This window comes from Martes martes (genome assembly GCF_963455335.1).
Source record: "Martes martes genome assembly, chromosome: 6".
In the NCBI taxonomy this organism is placed as follows: domain Eukaryota; kingdom Metazoa; phylum Chordata; class Mammalia; order Carnivora; family Mustelidae; genus Martes; species Martes martes.
Window position 1 is genome coordinate 121,434,183 of NC_137893.1, and position 18,563 is coordinate 121,452,745.

At 44.0% G+C, this 18,563-nt stretch overlaps 1 protein-coding gene across 7 annotated transcripts; it reads right to left on the reverse strand.

The window, feature by feature from the left end:
• Positions 1–1,911: 1,911 nt before the first annotated feature.
• Positions 1,912–18,557, reverse strand: LOC308344911 (E3 ubiquitin-protein ligase TRIM39). Of its 7 annotated transcripts, XM_080806775.1 has the most exons (14): positions 18,466–18,550; positions 15,816–16,275; positions 14,677–14,772; positions 9,312–9,542; positions 8,106–8,128; positions 7,413–7,528; positions 6,525–6,709; positions 6,159–6,226; positions 4,244–4,365; positions 3,430–3,571; positions 3,253–3,353; positions 3,076–3,158; positions 2,199–2,324; positions 1,912–2,054 (listed from the first exon to the last, which is right to left on the reverse strand). In XM_080806775.1, the coding sequence occupies exons 2-11, from the start codon at positions 16,266–16,268 to the stop codon at positions 3,320–3,322; spliced, it is 1,470 nt and encodes a 489-aa protein (XP_080662901.1). In that variant the 5' UTR covers positions 16,269–16,275; positions 18,466–18,550; the 3' UTR covers positions 1,912–2,054; positions 2,199–2,324; positions 3,076–3,158; positions 3,253–3,319. The 7 variants fall into 7 exon arrangements, with proteins under 7 accessions (XP_080662901.1, XP_080662906.1, XP_080662907.1 ...); XM_080806778.1 differs by lacking the exons at positions 1,912–2,054; positions 2,199–2,324; positions 3,076–3,158; positions 3,253–3,353; positions 4,244–4,365 and having other exon boundaries at positions 3,431–3,571; XM_080806780.1 differs by lacking the exons at positions 4,244–4,365; positions 8,106–8,128; positions 9,312–9,542; ... (1 more) ...; positions 15,816–16,275; positions 18,466–18,550.
• Between the last annotated feature and the right edge of the window lie 6 nt (positions 18,558–18,563).

The following is an 18,563-nucleotide window of genomic DNA, read 5'->3' on the forward strand; positions in this document are numbered from 1 at the left end:
TAAAAACATAACAGATGAATGAACCCCAAACTCCTAAGTGAACTGTATTCCACATTATTTCATCTATTTTCCTAATTGGGACATTATTCTCAGTTTCCCACATGAGAGGTATCACTCTATGATTCAGCCACAAAATCAAAACTCCCAAGTTCCCCTATTACCATCCCACTGTGGGCATGTTCAATCATGTGCAACCACAGCACACTTAAACTTAGCCAAAAATCAGAACTAGTGTTCAAGAGCCAATGAACTCGGAAATGAGATTCATGGGCACAGCCAAGGAATATGAGCTGAAGGCAAAAAGGGTCCAGGTCTACCCTAAACCAGGTAGACATTATCTCCAGAAATAAATGATAAAAAAGTACTCAGAAACATTTAGTTACTTGCACACTAATTACTATTTTTCCTGCACATAATTTATTGACATATGAAGCAATCAGTGGAGACACTGAATCAGGGATGAAGGCAAAATAAAGATGTAAATTTCCACATTGGTGGACCCCAAGGAATGAATGAATCTCCCAGTATTCACGCCCCATTGCAGCCCCTTCCCTGTAGAATCTGGGCTTGGTTACATGACTTGCTTTGTCAAGGGTACATTAGCAAATGTGAGGAATACAGAGGCTTGATAAGTACTTGTAACTTGGAGCTTGTCCTCTTGAAATGCTCTCTGTGGAAGCCAGAGAGCACGTAAGAGGTTCAACCACCCTGAGACAGCCATGCTGTGAGGACCTGAAAACCAGCTATGTAGCAAGGCCACACTGAAAAGCAATGAGGTGCCAGACATGCAAAAGAAACTTCTTGGGTGTTCCAGATCAGGTGCCACAACCACTAGCCAAATGCAGCTGAGTGATTCCAGCTGATGCCATATGGAACAGAGGAAACTACCCAGCAAAGCTCTCAGATAGCTTAGTCCACAGAATCATTGTTTTTTGAAGCCACATTATGCAGTGACCTTTGTGCAGCAATAAGTAAGTACAACATAGGATTTATAAGAGAAAGGAAGGAAAAAAACCTGCATTCTGGGAAGAGTGAATTTTAATGTTTGAGGTAAATTGATTAGCTGGAACCTAGCAAATAGGTCAGTCTGAAACTCTATCTTTGAGTAAGTTCCCTAGGGACATCAAATAAAACAATTTTGTTGTTTACTCATTCTCAAGAAAACCCTGAGGGTTTACCTATGGGGCATACTTGTGTAGTGTCCACCAGTGTCCTTTCATTAGCACCTTTGACCTTGTTAATTCAAATTTGTACAATTTCTCTTATTAGGATTTTATAGAAGACGACTGAGAGATTGGGAAAGGCTGAGTGAGCCGGGAGGATCTGAAGCCACTCTGACACTCTAAACTTTTTTCCTTGTTTAAAAACAACACCAGGGGCACCTGGGTGGTGCAGTTAAGCATCTGCCCTTAGCTCAAGTCATGATCCCAGAGTCCTGGGATTGAGCCCCAAGTTGGGCTCCCCGCTCAGCAGGGAGTCTGCTTGTCCCTCTCCCTCTGCTCCTGTCCCCCACTCCCACTTGTGCTCTCTTGCTCTCTAATAAAGAACTTAAAAAAAAATAAAAACATCGCCAGTGGCATCAGTAGTCGGTCTAGCCCTTTAGTCAACAGTGAGGGCTACTTAAATAAAAAATGCCCTATGAAGGCTCAAACTCTTACAGACAACCCTGAATCATGAGTTCCAAATGTGGCACTGTACTGAGGAAGCAGGGATGAAGGAACACTGGGGTCAGGGCCCTGGAAATGGAAGCTGCTTAGTGGGGTCAAGTGGTCTATGGAAATCAGGATCTCCCTGAATGGTAGGAATATGAGCATGGGTAAAGACAGAGAGGTTAGCCAGTGACAGAAAAATACAAACTGAAACAGAGAAAAACAGAATGAAGAGCTGAAATACTCACAGAAGCACACAAAGTGAAACAGAACTATTTTTATTTATTTGAAAGATAGGGTGAATCCATCACTGGTGACCAGAGCTCTGAGGCTACACTTTCTCCTCAGGGAGGTGGGCTGGAATGGGGTGGGCTGCGTTTGGCAGGGATTGTGGTGGTTTGAGATCTGGGTAGATGAGAATTTGAGTTTTTTCAGATTGTAGCACCTCTCACAGCAACCCAGAATCACCTGTGTGTCCTTTCAGCTCTATGTCCCCCATCACCCCTATCTTCCTGGGGCATCCCCAATTTTTCTCTACAAACCTCTCACCTGCCTGGCTCCCCAGCTGGGCCTCAGGCCGGTCTCCCCAGAGTAGATGATCAGGATCATTGAGGAAACGTTGGCTGCGTTGGCATGTTAGGCAAGTCTGTACTGTCCAGCGCTGTCCCCTGCAGCCTGGGTGAAAGTGGGGCGGGGGTGGGTGGGGAGTGCCCAGGTTTAGGAGAGGAAAAGGTCTCCTGCACCCAGTTTTGCCTCCACTGTTTCTCAGTAGGAATTCGAACACTCCCCAACTTTGAATACAAATTTGATGTGTCTTAGCCCTGCTTAAAGTCTGTCAATTTCTTGGTATCCCTTAAGATAAAGTCCAGACTCCTTAATTTGGAAGAGGATCTGCCCTGTTTCCTTCTCCAGCCTCATATGTTGGCCTTGTCTACCTCAAACTCCAGGTTCCTGGACTCTGGTCTCCTTGACAGCACCACAAGCTCTCTTGTCTCAGAGTCCTCACACTTGCCTGAATTTCCATTTCTCACTTCTTTTGCCTATCAGGAACGTAATTTAGCATTTTAGGTTCCTCAAGCAAAGCATTTTTCTACGCTATCTTGTTTCTTAGTCTGTCCTATCAGACTGTAATTTCAGTGAGAATAATGGATCTTGTACAATACTTGACACATCTTAGAAAAATATTTGTTAAATGAATGAATGAATGGTGATGTGAATCCTGTCCTCCACCATGCAAAAATGGGGAGGGGGTTACCTCTTACGGCAACATCATTTCCCTACTGCCCAGCCTTTCCTTAGTTGGTCCAAGTGAATTTAGCAATTCAACCCAGAGCTTGAAAAAGCCGGCAGCTCTAAATCCCACGCCAGACGCCATCTAAAGCGAGCCCACCGGTGCTCCTCATTCACCCCCATTAGGGGCACTCACGTCTCTGGCGCTGGGTGCAGGTGAGGCCCGGGATGAGGAGGGAAGAGCAGCCACGACAGAGGGTCCTCTTCACCGAGGAGTCCCTGCGGACGGAGTGGGATGGTGGTCCGAAGGCCCGCGCTCCCTCTCCCATTCTTTCCGCGTCCCGCCCGCAGCTAGATTCCCTGAGCGTCTCACCGCCGCAAGACCAGCCGCTTTGCAATGGTCCTCTCCGTGTAACAATAAAACCTCGCCAGCGCCTGGTTCATGGGGTCCTGTGCAAGGACACAGTGGGCGGCCTGGAGGAAGGAAACCATTACTTCGTGGCCAGCCACACCCGACCGCCTCCCGGTACGTCCCCAGACGCGGACTCACCTGGTACAAGAAGCTGAGCCTCTGGAAGGCCTCGCGGTCCTTAACCGGCCCAGCCATCTGCGCCGCGCGAGGGCCTCACGCACGACCGTCCGCAGGTCCCGCCCTTCCGATAGCCCCGCTTCAGGCGCCCGCGCACGGCCTCCTGGGAAGTGTAGTTCCTGGGCCGGTGAGCCTCTCTCCGCGATCCTTACTCTGGCGCCACCCTGCGGCCTCACGGATCCCAGTTGTTCGTAAACCCATACCCACCCCTGCAACCCAAGTCCGGGGTCCCTTTCTGAGTTTTGGCTTCCTTCTAGTCTTCCTCAAGCCCATGATCAGTTATCCTAGGTAGGTTAAACTGCAAAACATTTTTAGGACAGAAGACTGGTCTCTTTATGCAGATAGGTTGGGGAGATGGTTATGTGCAATTTATACCCAGCTAGAACTTCTGCCCTACTCTCCAGAAGCCAAAGGCAGATGCCTGAAAGATCTACAGATTGAAGGAACAGAAGTTATACATTCAAAAAAAGCACTGGTACCAGTGGGAGTGAAATTGGAAAGGATCACCAGGGTGATCAAGAGAGGGAAGCAGAGCTTATTACCATTCTTTTCCACTGAACAACAATAACAACAACAACAACAACAACAGCAACAAAACAAACAAAAAAAACCCCCACTTCCTATTATGCAGTGCTGGAGACACAGCAGGTGATCCTAGTTAACTTCTCATCTTAGGTACTGGAGCACAGAAACTTTTGACATCTCCTGCCCCTGAAACTCTCCCCTCTCCCACCTCCCCTATTCCAATCACATACTTCACATCCCTTATTCTGACCTCTGTCTCCTGTTTGTTCTGTTTGACATCCTGTGTTTACTTCTGCCTCATAGTTAATGACCACCAGTTCCTGAAGTCGGAAGTAGAGGGATGTGAGCTGGAGTGGCAGAACATGAATGAACCTTGGGACAGGGAGAGGGCAGCATTAGGCCAGGAGAGTAAGGCCGCTCTCCCTTCTCAAACCCTGTCAGGCCACACAGGAAACCAGGCCTCCAGCTCAGAAAAAATGGCCAAAACCTCCTCTGGGATTAATTTCACAAGGATCCCTAAATTCAAAGGAGGAGTATGTTCAAAATGTAGACATCCAGGCCCACCCCAGACCTTGATCAATCACTGAGGGCAAACCCCAGGATCATGCATTCTTAACACCAGTGATTCTTAAACATCAACACAAGGCCATTGTCAAATTACCACACAACACAGAGATCACTTCAGTGGATCCTTTGTTCCATATTATGTTTTACCAACCAAAGCATCTTGCCACAAAGAACCACAGTCAAGGCACAAAGGTAAGAGGAGAGTTTGGACAAAGTCCTGTTGAGGTGGTAGGAGGAACTGAAACACCCTCAATAAACTGCAGTTTCTTGTCCCAATCTTCTGTGAACCCTTCATCACCCAAATAGCAGATATTCCAAATCATTTTAGTTTGGTTTGGCATGCATTGCTTTAACCTTTTTTGACAACATATGTACCCTACAAGTTGTTTATTTTGGCCTAATGTTAAAATGATTTACATTCTCTGATAGGGGAAATGGCAAAAGGTGAAGGATGGCAACAAATAAGCAAAAGACTGCCTCCTGTGAACACTAGTTCCAGGCCATATGCACACAGGCTAAAGGAAGTTGCCTAACTGACCCTTCCCTCTACATACCCTCTCTTCTACCCTGTCCTCAGAGTGAGAAAGACTCCATTTCCTTTCTCCCTTTTTGGCTTGGACACCTTAGCCAAGGAGTAAGGTTTACAACTAGGGAACAGCTATACTTAGTAACATCCTTTAAGGCCAGCGCTTTAGATAGAAAAACCTTTCTCTTCCCTTTCTTCTTCCAAAGAACCTGACTGTTCTTTCCAGGTTCCCTTGGGAAAGCAGTGAAGGGTAGATACGTCTTGAGGGAGATACCTCATCTCTGCAGGAGAAAGGTGACTGACTGACATTTTGGAGACAACCAACTCTAAGGAGGCAGGCACTAAGCCAGCTTTGCTGAAGGCTGAGGCAGGGACCTGAGTTCTCCTCTCCTTTCTTCTCACACTCTCCTCCCCACAGTCCTACCTCTGGCCAATCCTAATGGCAACTTACTCTGGGAATGGAAGACCAAGGAAACCCCTTTCCCCTTCATTAGTCACTAGGAATCTGTTCCTTTAGCCCCTTTCCCGACTTTCTTTCTAATCTTGATGCTCAATCTCTGCCCTCAAAAAAAAAACAAAACTCCTTAACTTCTAGACCCATAAGAACAACTATCATTCATCTTTATTTTAGTCTAGGGGTACAAAGACCCCTCTGATCTTCCTCAAGAAATAGGACCATTCTGGGTCAAACAACCCCTAAAAGGATGTACAGGGGTTTCTGTTTCCTCTTCTGGTTTTGAGCAAGTCAGACCCTCCCATAGACTTTCTGTTTCCGGAAACGCCTCTCCTTCCTTCCCAACCTATCCATGTGCAATAGAAAACCTGATGGACTTCAGGGAAGTCAACCCCTGGGAACTAGCTCCCCACCCTGAGAGGAGGGAGACACAACTGTGCTCTCATCCCAGACCAGTCCTATCTACTCCTCCATATAAACCATTCTAGAAACCAAGGTGCTTCTCCTAGACAGTGCAGGACTGGAACCAGGCAGACACAAAGACGTTCCAGCAGGTCACAGGAAGGAAGGCCCATAGCTCTTGACCCTGACTCACCCCAGTTATTACCACAACCCTACCTGTCACTCCCAATCTGTTGGGGGCCTGATGGTAAGTGGTGCAGCATTCTTCCGACCAGCCCGGATGCCTGGATAGAAGAGGGGCCAAAGTTTCTCAGTAAAAGTATCAGTAAAAGTGTAGATATGAGAGCGGTCTGTGACATTGTAAAAAGACAGCGTGCCAGCCTCATAGTCTAGGAATATGCCCACCCGCTTGGGTTTCACCTTGATGTGCAAAGGGGTAAAAGGCGTGGTGGTGGCTGCATATTTGTCCCCATTCCACAGCCGCACCCGCCAGTAGCCAGTCTCAGGGAGTGGAGTCAGCTCGCCCTTTCGGCTCACGGAGTCCCGGCACACGCCCACTGCCCAGTGGGTCTTATCACCCACCTCCACCTCCCAGTAGTGTCGGCCTGAGGTGAAGCCCTCAGTAGCCAGGACACAAGGGTAGAAGGTGAACCGCCGTGGTGTGTCAGGGAGATCCCGGAGTCTTGTCTCCACAAACTTGACGCTCTTACGATCTTCTGACAGGACTAGGTTAGGGTGAGCAGTCTCTGGGTCCAGGGTCACATCCGCTGGCGGGAGAAGCCAGAGTGGGGAGCTAGATGAGGATGGGAATAGCTAAATGCCCCTGCCTCACTCTTCCAGCCTGCCTTTACAGAGCCTGCTTCCTTAAAGATCCCCAGAACAGCATGGTTTGGTTAACTTTCTCAATCCATGGTGTCACCTAAGGGAAAGGAGGGAACAATGGCTTCCCTTCTCACCCTGGCCCTAAAGAAAACAGTTAATGATCTTTTGATTCTGCAAGGGCTGACTTTAGGGTCCTGCCTGATCCCTTCTCCATCATCCTATTACATCATCTCACTATGTGAAGAAGCACAAATCACAGTCTAAGGGCCAGAAAGAACAGAAAATGTTAAGAAGGATAACAGCAAGACAGCATTATGGTCTAGGGATAGGGTGACCATTTATCTGGAATAGTCCTGGTTCATGACTATTTTCTCTGAGTAAGTATTAATGATACTCCCTTTCACTCTCAAGGGGGCGGGGGGACAAGTTTAGGCATATTATTTAACCTCTCTGGGTGCCTATTTAGAAAGATGTGGGCCTAAGAATAGATGACACCTAACCCTGTTACTCACAGCGAAATTGAAAGCCAGGTGAAGGGATGGGCACCAAAAGTGACAGATGGGATAAGTGAAGCCCAGATAAAGTGGGATCTAAAGACTTTCTTCTCTGCTAATTCCCTCTGCTAGTTTACTTTTGGGAACAACTCACCAATTAGCTGTTTAAGGATTTTCCTTAGGGCAAAGTACTGTCGGGGGAAATTGCTGAAGTTCTTTTCCAGCTCTATAGACACTGAAGTCACCTCCATGGTCTTCACCTTCTCACATCTAGGAGGGATAGGGAGATAGGGGAAGAAAGGGCAGGGTCAGGGGAAGCTCCATCTGAGTGAGTATGAAGATATTCTCTTTAGGGAGAAACTAAAGTTCTCCATCCTCCCACTTTCTCCCTCCTCTCTGAAGACAAGTACTCACTTACTGCTTTCTTTTGCCAATCTATGGAGAACCATATGGCCCCTGAACAAAGCCTTATTTTAAGAATGAGTCTCAGAACCTTCTGGGGGTATGGCTATATATCATGCAAGCAGTAATCACTCTCTCCACTCTCTCAGCCCCTTCTTTTGTCTGTCCTGTTTGGACACATTTCCACCCACAGGCACAGGGAGAATCTGGTTCTACATTCCCTTGGAATTTTCCTTACCAGGTTAGTCCTAATGCTCAAAGGGGAAATGGTAATGGACTATTACTCCCAATGATTTCCTCTCTAACTGGCTTCATGGATGCAATGAACCTTCTCCCACATCCTACCCGGACTCTGCATGACTTTCCTTCTCCCCTAACTTCTTACTGTACTCCTGGTCTCTAAGCCAAGACCTAACTCACTCAAAGAGATGCAAGAATCACTTACTTTTCCAGGGTACTTTTGACATCCTAGAGGGAAGGAGAAAAGAAAGCAATATTGGTCCTGGTAGTCAAGGGTCCTATAGGCAAAAGGTTCCCCCGCCCCCTTCCCCAAAGTCCTAGATCTGTACAATAAGAATAGGGCAAACTGAGCATCACAATGCAAGGGGAAGAGCTCTAGAGGGATCTGAGTACATCTCTTGCAACCTGACCCCCATTTTCAACTTTTGGTTAGCATGAAGCTTGGTAATTTATATCACTTCCAAATGGTTTCTTGTGTCTTTGTCTTGCTCCTTAAGGACACTGGGAGCTCAATGCAAAGGACAGGGATTGTGTCTGCTCTTTACTCTGTCCCCCAAGTACCAACCACACACCTGTCTCCTTGAGGATCAGTACAGACTGGTGGCATAGGAATGAATCACACTTTCCTGTTGTTGTTTGTTATCCCCGTCTGGTACTGGTTAATAAACATTAATAACTGTGTGCCAATCCTGATTTGTGAATACTTGGGGTCCAGAAGACAAAGAAGAGAAATCTCTGCCCCCCCGAGGATTTCCCAGTTTAATGTGGAAGGCAGAACACACGTACATGAAAGGACACAAGAATAAGTACCAAGCAATACATAACATGCAGATAAATGTACAATGAAGCCTCACTGATCCAAATGCTGGTAATCTGATCTCTAAAATAAGAGACATATTTCCTACAGGCTTGCTAACACCATTCATCTGCTTAAAAGAACAAATTATTTCAAACATTTAGAGGCATTATTTACATTTCAAAAGTAATATATTATTTATACATAATTTCAAGTGTCCTTCAAACTAGGTTTGAAAATTTTTTTTTTTTAGCAGTAGGTAAATCAAGTTCCAGGACCTTAAAGTAATGGCAACTACTACATTTACATAATTTTTAATGTGTAGTTTTTTCACTAATTCAGACTTGATTTCCCTTTTTTCAAAGGGAATTTTTTTCTTTGGTACAAATTAAGCACATAATTGTTCACAAGACATAAGAACACAGAAATGATTAGAAGGGGATGGGAGAAATCAGAGAAGCCTTTCTATAGAAAAAGATCCTTTGAGTATGTCTGGAATAAAGAACCGGATTAGAGAAGTAGAGCAGAAGAGTGAGCATCCCAGGTTGACAGAATGGCCTGTGCAAAGCTATACTGCACTTGACCTGAGGGGCTATGCAGGGGCAAAGGTCGAACCTTAAGCATCTCGAAGCCCGACTGTAAGCACTTGCCCTCCACCTCAGCAGCCAAGTGGGCCAGGTCGCGGCGCTTGTCTCCAAGGTGAGCAGCATTTTCTCTGAGGCGCTGTAGAATGTCTTGTTCTTCCTCCTCTAGTCGTGAAAGCAACATCTGTTGCTCTTCATCCAGCCGCCTATGAAGCTCTTCAAATTCCTTTAAGATCTGTTGCCGGCGACACTCCACGAGTCTCTGAGAAAAGAGGGAAGGTGTTATATTTAGCAGGACCAGTGGGGCCTTTCCCTACCCACCATGTGTATGAATTAACACAGACTTCCAGTGTCATTAGAAATAGCTTAACAGGATACTCATGTTTCTCTCCATTGAAATTTCCTTCTGTAAGTAATGGCTCCATCCCCATTGTCACCCTTACTGATTATTTGGGAATGAAGACCACTGGGGAAATTTTAAAAAATCAGTGTTTAAAAAATTTTTAATTTTCTTGGGCTACCCGGGTGGCTCAGTGGATTAAGCCTCTGCCTTTGGATCAGGTCATGATCTCAGGGTCTTGGGATCAAGCCCCGAATCGGGCTCTCTGCTGGGCGGGGTGCCTGCTTCCCCTCCTTTCTCTGCCTGCCTCTCTGCCTACTTGTGATCTCTCTTTCTCTGTGTCAAATAAATAAATAAAATCTTTAAAAAATTTAATTTTCTTTATTAACTTCTAAAAAAGCTGTACTTCTATGGTTTAGTGAAAAGAAAAAGCAAGATGTAAGAACTCAATAATATAATGGCATCTACTATTATGGATACAAGCTATATCTGTTAGTCCCAACTCTAAAGTTCTAGCTAATATAATTTATCAAGAAAAGGAAAGAAATAAGTATTGGAAAGTTAGAGATAAGATGGTCATCATTTGTATATTGCTAGACATCTACCCTCTAAAAACCAGAGAACCAACTGGAAAAGTATGAGAATCAGTAAGATTTTAGTAATGGGTTGTTACAAAATACTACAGTTGACTGCTGAACAATACAGGTTTGAACTGTGAAGGTCCATTTATACATACATGGATTTTTTTTTCCATAAATAGGTTGTATAAAGGTGTTTTCTTTTCCTTATGATTTTCTTAATAACATTTCCTTTTTCTAGCTTACTTTATTGTGAGAATACAGTATATAATACAAATAACATATAAAATAGGTGTTAATCACTGTTTATGTCATCTCTAATGCTTCTGGTCAACAGTAAGGTATTAAGAGTTAAGTTTTTCAATGACATGGATAGAACTACAGGGTATTATGCTAAGTGAAATAAGTCAGTCAGAGAAAGACAAATATCATATCATTTCATTCATATGTGGAATTTAAGAAACAAAACAGGAGCATAGGAGAAGGGAAGGAAAAATAAAATAAGATGAAACCAGAGAGAAAGACAAACCATAAGAGACTCTTAATCATAGGAAATAAACTGAGGGTTGCTGGAAGGGAGGTGAGTGGGGGGATGGGGTAACTGTGTGATGGGCATTAAGGAGGGCATGTGATGTGATGAGCACTGGGTGTTATATGCAACTGATGAGTCACTAAACTCTACTTCTGAAACTAAAAAAAAAAAGAGTTAAGTTTTTGGGGAGTTGGAAGTTATATGCAGATTTTCCTCTGCACTGCTAATCTTGTTCAAGGGTCAACTGTATATTGATTTCAGTGACAAACCCGTTAAATAGTTTCAAGTCACTTCAGAGAACTGACAGTTCCCATCCCAGGATTAGGTTCCAGAGTTTGTGATTAATTGTTGAAATTTGAAACATGTTTTCTCTCAGCTACCACACAAAATTAAATCTCTAATCTTCCTGGAATTTGATAATATAGGTCTAAAACACCAGCCATAATACTTTCTGAAAGTTATCACTTAGCATGTCCTTCCTTTTGTACCTCCACTGCAACAAATGGTCTGCCCAGATGGGAGTCTCCAAGTGTCATATGACTGATGAGGAAAAGTAAACCCAAGAGTGAAGTAAAAGAGGAGCAGAGACAGGGATTCTGGAAATAAAAAGTAGATAGGGGGACGCCTGGGTGGCTCAGTTGGTTGAGCAGCTGCCTTCGGCTCAGGTCATGATCCCAGCGTCCTGGGATCGAGTCCCACATCGGGCTCCTTGCTTGGCAGGGAGCCTGCTTCTCCCTCTGCCTATGCTCGCTCACTCTCTCTCCCTCTCTCTCTCTGACAAATAAATAAATAAAATCTTTAAAAAAAAAAAAAAAAGTAGATAGGGACTGAAAGGCAGGGCTGAGGGTGAATAGAGAGGGGCTGCAAAGCCAGTGTGGGTCTTAGAAGCTCAGCGTTTCTGGATTTCAAGCTAGTTCTCAGCAGAGGCTGGCTAGCTCTAGTTCTGGAGCTGCTGCTGCTTCCCATTTCACTGGTGCCTCCTCAGGTGCACAGTGGAACAAAATATATTCTTAAAACATTTACCCTGTGAAAATTATAAAAGGAAAACTCACTAAAATGGAGGTAGGATGCCGGCAGGGGGAGCTCAACCGCTGGTCAGTTGTAGACCCAACCAGAAGAGATGTACCTTGTAAGTCCATAATATCTTACCACCCCAACAGGAGGAAGAAAGGTTTGTTTTTTGCAGGGCAACAAGCCCAGCCAGTGACAAACTGTCACAACCCAGTCAATGAAAAGTCCCTATACTCTGAACTCCCAGTTTACTTCAAGGACTCTTCGTTTATAAGAGTCCCTCCTAACTACCCTCTTTCCTCTTTAGAAGAGTGGTCCTCTCCTTTGTTCTCTAGACTTGCCTATGGCTTTGCCTTAGCTTGCTTGTCCTGAATTGCAATTCTCTGCTATTCCTGAATAATCTCATTGATGCACGTAAAATAACTGAATTTTATTTCTTAACCCCTAAGTAAAACACAACGTTTTTCTTGGTGTGTGTGTGCACACACGTGTGTGTTAGTATGTTGAGAGGTGATGTATGGGTAGAATTTAGGATTCATAACTGTGGTAAATAGGAAGCAAAGGGCTGTCTTTTATATAATTCCATAATCCCTTCTCTTTTTCCCACTCTATATACGTAGGGCACTGGTTCTTAATGAGGATGTTACTTCCCACTAGAGATATTTTGGAAACAAGGGACATTTTTTTGTTTGCCATAACTGGGGGTACTCTAGTAAGGCTGCTAATATGCCAGTATGTGAGATAACTCTGCAACATGCACTGTCCTGCACTATTTTCTATGTTCTGCTATATATTTAAAAACATAAGCCTGGACTTGAATGTCATTTTATACATAAACAGAGTAATTTGTACCATTTTAATATACCTGAATTTTTCAGAAATGGCTGAATAAAACTAAGACTGTATTTTTTCTTAGAACTTTACCAAAAGTTACTTATTTTGAAAAATTATGTCACGAAGAGCTAAGCTGCTTGTGGTGCTTGACAACATTACTATGCAATTATTTCAGTCTGAATTTGTATTTGTGGCATTGTTGATGATGTCACATATAGGTACAAGGATAAAACTACATTGTGGTGTCTTTCAGGGTAGCTGTGCCCAAATACTTATATATCAGATTTTATTTAAATCACTTTCCTTTATGTTGTATGTGTGTGTATGTATTTGGGCATAAGTCTCTTTTTAAAATTACACAGGTAAGTTATTTTATCTTTAACTTTCACTTCAGCATCATTAATTACTAATTATTTATGTTTAAAAGGGGCACTGGGTCTGAATCTGGAAGTAGGGATGAGGGAGAGGTAGGAAGGAGAATTCAAATGGTCACAAAAGGAATGTTGGTGGTAGTTTCAGAGACCACTGAATTTTAAAAAACACCACAGTTCTGTTCAAAAAAAATTTTTATTCCCCTCTTTATCCTTTACCTTTAAGAAGGTGATCAACAGGAACAGGAAAGTTAATGACTGGGAATAAGCTTCGTTTTCACATATTTTAAGTTTCTCAGGAGCCCTCCAAAAGAACAAAGAACTTTTTTTTAAAGTTCACCTTTGCAATCAAAATTAGTTAAAATTTTAAAAAATTCAAATGCTTGCTTTATTCAAATATATAAAGGACTAAGGTAATACTTAGTAATACTTAATCATACTTGCTTTCTGTCAAAATGTTGTCATTGTTAAAAAATTAGTGTCTCTACTATTTTCAAACTTGCATTTAATTTCTGGTGATCCCAGAATCTCAATTCCAAAAACTCATTATTTCTTCTGGAAGCTTTTAATGAGGTCAAATTTCTATGTTGTCTTCTTATGAATTTGCAACTGTGCTTTTTGTGTCATGTCATTATATATTTTCTCCACTTGACTGTAAGCTCAAGCAGGACAGGGACTGTTTTTGTTCATCATTGTTCCCCAGTGTCAGAATTTGGCCTATACTGGAAGCTTAGTACATACTTATTGATTCATGCAGAGCTAGTATCCCTGATTTTGCCACATATTGGCTGTGTGATTTGGACTAAATAGTTATTCAAGTTTTGTTTCCTCCTGTGATAACTGAGGGTAATAATACCTACTTTACTAAGTTCATTTTTGCTAAAGATGACCTTCAGGACTTCCTTTCTTTTGTGTTATAGCTCCTCTAGGTCCCACATGTTCATTGGCCTGAACTCTTAAAACTCTAACATGGGCAGAACCTTAAAATCTAATGCAACCCTGTAAGTTTGGAATGTCATGGCATCCAATGAATTCATACATGGGACTCAATAAATAGTTATTACTGCCACTATTAAGAATTGTTCACTGTCCAATAAAATAAGACAGATAGCAAAATATCATGCTACAAATGTGGTAATGCTATGAAGAAGCAAAATTATATGCAAATTAAGAAAGTTAATTTCTGACGGGTCAAGGAAGGTTGCATAGGAAGTGGCTTTTATCTTACCTGAAGGATAGATAGGATCCTATAGATGTAGGATGGAGAAAGCAACAGTCTAGGAATGAACTAACATCATCTAACATACCTGAACTTACTTAAGAGAATGTGGTCCTAAAGTCACTGGGTAGTTCTAGGAGCTCTTTGTTTGCTTCTTCTTTCTTTCTCCCCAGAGAACCTTCCAAATTCTTCTCTCCTCAATCCCTCTAAGAAACTCCTATCCCTGTTCCCTCCTTGATTTACAAGAAAAAAGGAGACCAATGGGCATGAACTCCCTCAACTTGCCACATGTAAGACGTTCCATCTGTCCTTCCTTCACCTCCTATATCTTTCTCTTCAATACTTAATTCACGAAAAATAATTTCAGTACAATGTATAATGACAAAGAAGCCTAATAAAATACCATTATTTTTAAGAGAACAGCATTTTTTGAATGAATCAGAGCTGGTGGATTAAATGATGTGTGGTTAACTGCCTGCAGAGCAGCCCAAATGGAATCACCTGCCTTTACCTTGAGCTCTCCAGGCTTCTTCTCCTCAGAAGACTTGCAGCGGGTGATTTCCTGCAGCTTCTGCTCCAGGGGCTCCAGGCACTTCTGCAATTTTTCCTGAGGGTGGAAGTGGGAGAGGGGGCATTTGGGGTTGGCTTGCACATCCTACATTCAGAAGTTAACTCACTTATTTTAAACCCATTTATTTGCTTCCTATCCATCTCATCACCTCTTGATCCCACTCCCTTCCTTGCCTGTCACTTGGGGTGTCAATTTCTGGTCCCTCCTCCTGCCACCAGCCTGTCCCCATCATATTCCTTGCTCACCAAACTTTCCTCTCACTGAATCTCACAGTTGTCCAGCTGTCACCAACTCCGTGTCTTTCCCCAATCCTATCATTTTCTTACTCAAGTGGCTGCCTTTTATGGTCAAAGTAACTTTCTGTATTCTGGTATCCTTCTTTACACTTGTCCTGCTATCCAACTCAAACCACCTACAAATATAATAAAGTCCTTATTACTTATACTGTAAACTACTTTAAATCTTGTGTCCAAGATTTTATTAACATAATTAAAAAAATACTTGGTCAGTGCTAAGATATTAAAATTTTTAGTTCTTTATTACATGAACATTTACCCTGTGTCCCAACAGTAATTAAATCAGATACCACATTATCTATTATCTAGGCAGATACAAATGGCAGACAAGTTCAGCTTAGTCTGGTGGGGGATCAGCCTAACGAATGTTATCTATTCCTACTACCAATGGGAATATAAGGAACATTCTGAGTAGAGGAACAGAATGAAGAGATCAGACCACTTTTCAGTTCTTCCTAAATTTGATCATCTCCAAGTGGTTTCATTCATTTATAAAAAATGATACATTGTAAGACCACACAAACCAATATTCCATGTAAGACTCAAATGATGTTAGGAAAAGTCAGAAAGCAATTTTGAGGCACTCCTCAAAACGTGTCATGCTTGAGGATAACTGATCAGATGTACTGCGTGCCCTCTGTGTATGTAGCTCTGAGGGGACTAGAGAGTAAGGACCAGATACAGTCTTGCCCTCAGGAGCTTAGGATCCTCTCCCACGGAGTCTCCCATCCTCTGCACTCCTCCCTCTTGCCCCACATTGGTGTCATGTGTCTGGTTCCCCACCTTGTACTCCTGTGTGGCATCATCCAGTGGCACGACGGTATGGGCCCGGTGGGTGTGGGAAATTGCACATATCAAACATACAGCCTCCTGGTCCTCATAGCAAAAGAGGCTGAGGGCCTCATGGTGCTGGGGGCAGAGGCTTTCATCTCGGATCTTCCGCTTGACAGCCTGGAGCTGCTTGGCTATTTCCACCATACTGCCTAGTTGTCGATTAGGCCGGAGACTGCGGTAGCGGGATGTCTTTCGACAGACAGGACAAGGGAAGTCTCTCTCTAGGTCCTCCCACCAGCGGGTGATGCAAGCTTTGCAGAAGTTGTGCCCACACTCAATGATGACAGGCTCCTTCAGATACTCCAGGCACACAGAGCAACTCGCTTCCACCTGTAAGTTCTCCAGCGCCGCAGCTGTGGAGGCTGCAGAAGCCCCAGCATCTAATAGACTTGTCTCTGCCATTATTTAACTTAGGGATGGAAAGGGGGCAGAGAAAGAGAAATATTAGTTGGAAGTTTAGTTTTTTGGTATCCCTGGTCTGACATTTACTCCCATGATAAATCCCAACTCCGGCTAGTCCTATTTTGGTATTTTACTCTTCCCTTCCACTAGATTCAACTTTTTTTTTTTTTTTTTTTTTTTTTTTAAAGTAGGTTCCATGCTCAGTGTGGAGTCCAACACAGGGCCTGAACGCAGGACCCTGAGACCTGAACCAAGGTCAGGAGTTGGACACCTAACTGACTGAGCTATCCAGGCACCCCTCAACCTCTTTTTTGTTTCCAAAACCTGTGACTCCCAGCTACCAATCTATTTTTTTTTTCCTCCTCAACACAGACACCCAACACCCATCTCTTTTGTCTCTACCTCTGCTTTTTCATTAGAGGCTTCCTTCAATCCTACCCCAGCATACTTCTCCTGATCCAGACTTATCCCACATGTATCTTAAAACCAGACCAATGTATCCCTGGTTTGACATGTTTTTCTAATAGAGAAAGGGGCTTGGGAAACTGAAAGTTGCCATAAAAGTCAAAGTATAACTTAAGATTTCTTAAGTATATTTTAAAGTTTAATATTACAGAAAAATTTTATTACAGTAGCTCCTTGAAGCATAAGCTTCTCCGCCATTGTTCTCTCACTCTTTCAAAGGGTGAAAAAAGGAATAAGTTAGGCAAGAGTAACAAGCTCTTCTTTTCAGAAAATTTGAAATTATTCTTTATTAGTCTAGTCTAGAGAAAGTGTGCCTCTTGGAGTGAAATGATTCACACAACATCCCATTTCTTTGTGTGCATTTGGATATTTGGAACTGCTGAAAAGTGATAAATAGGTGGCAACTACACTAAAGAGTATATTAGTACATACTACTTGAAAAAATATACTTCTTGGAAAGAGGGCTGAGAAGTCTTTTCTAAATATCCAGCAGTGATTGGAGTCTTTTGAAACATCCACTGAAAACTAATTCCTTGGAGGTACTGTACCTCCAACTAATAGGTTCTAGAGTGGTTGGGAATTAGAGAAATAAAAGTAAAGAGTCAATCAAAGTCTCCCTCAAGTGAAGGCTCAAAATACTGGAAATGCATCAAAGGGATTTATAAAGCAGAAGGCTGGTCCCCCACTCCTTCCTTGAAAATCACCACTTTTATCCATGAAATAGTTGATTTCTCTATCTACCCCCTCTTCCCCTCCACACCAAGAGACCCAACAGAAGAAAGGAAATTTAGTAGGTCTAAGTGCTAAGAGAAAAGTGGCCATGTAACGAGTTGGGTTAACAATGATTATTGTATATACTGATGGCACACATGACAAGTGTTTTAATTTGGAATAGGAACTGATAACTTATTTGGACCTGAACTCTTCCCTCAACCAGGAGAGAAGTTCAGTCAGATGATTCTTCTTTACCGAAGGGAAACCAACTTCAACTAGTGAACCTGTCCCCTTCTTCTAGAAATTAGGCGGCCTCCCCACCTGGGGTGAGTTGAACTGTACGCAGAGTTAGGGACCAGGATGGATCTAGACTGGCAAATAAGTGGTGTGAAAGAGATATGGGGAAAAGGTTAGGAAAGCAGAGAGAGGACTTGGGAGTTACAACCCAGAGTGAGGTGCCTCTGGGTTGGTCATTTCTTTCCCTCTATTTCTAGTGTCTCAGTAGAAGGGCAATCTTCAGGGACATCCTTATTTTGTTTCTACCACTGTCTGGGGTCCCACCTTGCGACCCTCTCCTGAGCGTCGTCCACAACTCAGTCCCACCCTCGTCTCCATCTTCTCTCGCCACATCTGGCGTAAGGGGATTGGAGAGGGGGAAAGGAAACGTAGTGGTTGACAGGGAGGGAGGAATGCGTGTCCAGGTGAGGAGGAGGTGTGACGTGAAGGTGGGATGCCTGCCGCTATGACGCAGCCGAGGCCCGCGGTGACGGCATCAGAGTTTCACCCGAGGAGGTGAGCGGCAGCGGGACGGGGGAACGGCGGGGTAGCCAAGCAACGCCGGACGCGCTGACGTCGCCGGGGCGGCAAAACGTCCGCCCGGGCCCGAGGCGGGCGGAGGCAGCTGTGGTTACGTGCGGGGGGCCGGTGACGCAGTCGCGGGGCGCTGGGACGCGGCGTGCGGAGCCGGCCGGCAGGGGCAGGCCCCAAGGCCCGGGCGCCGCGGCGGGACAGCACCTACCTTCCCGGCTTCAGGTCCGGGAGTGCGGGGCGCGGAGCCGCCGGAGCGCTGCCTCCCTCCTTCCTCCTCCCCCCGCCCCCGCCCCGCAGCGCGACACA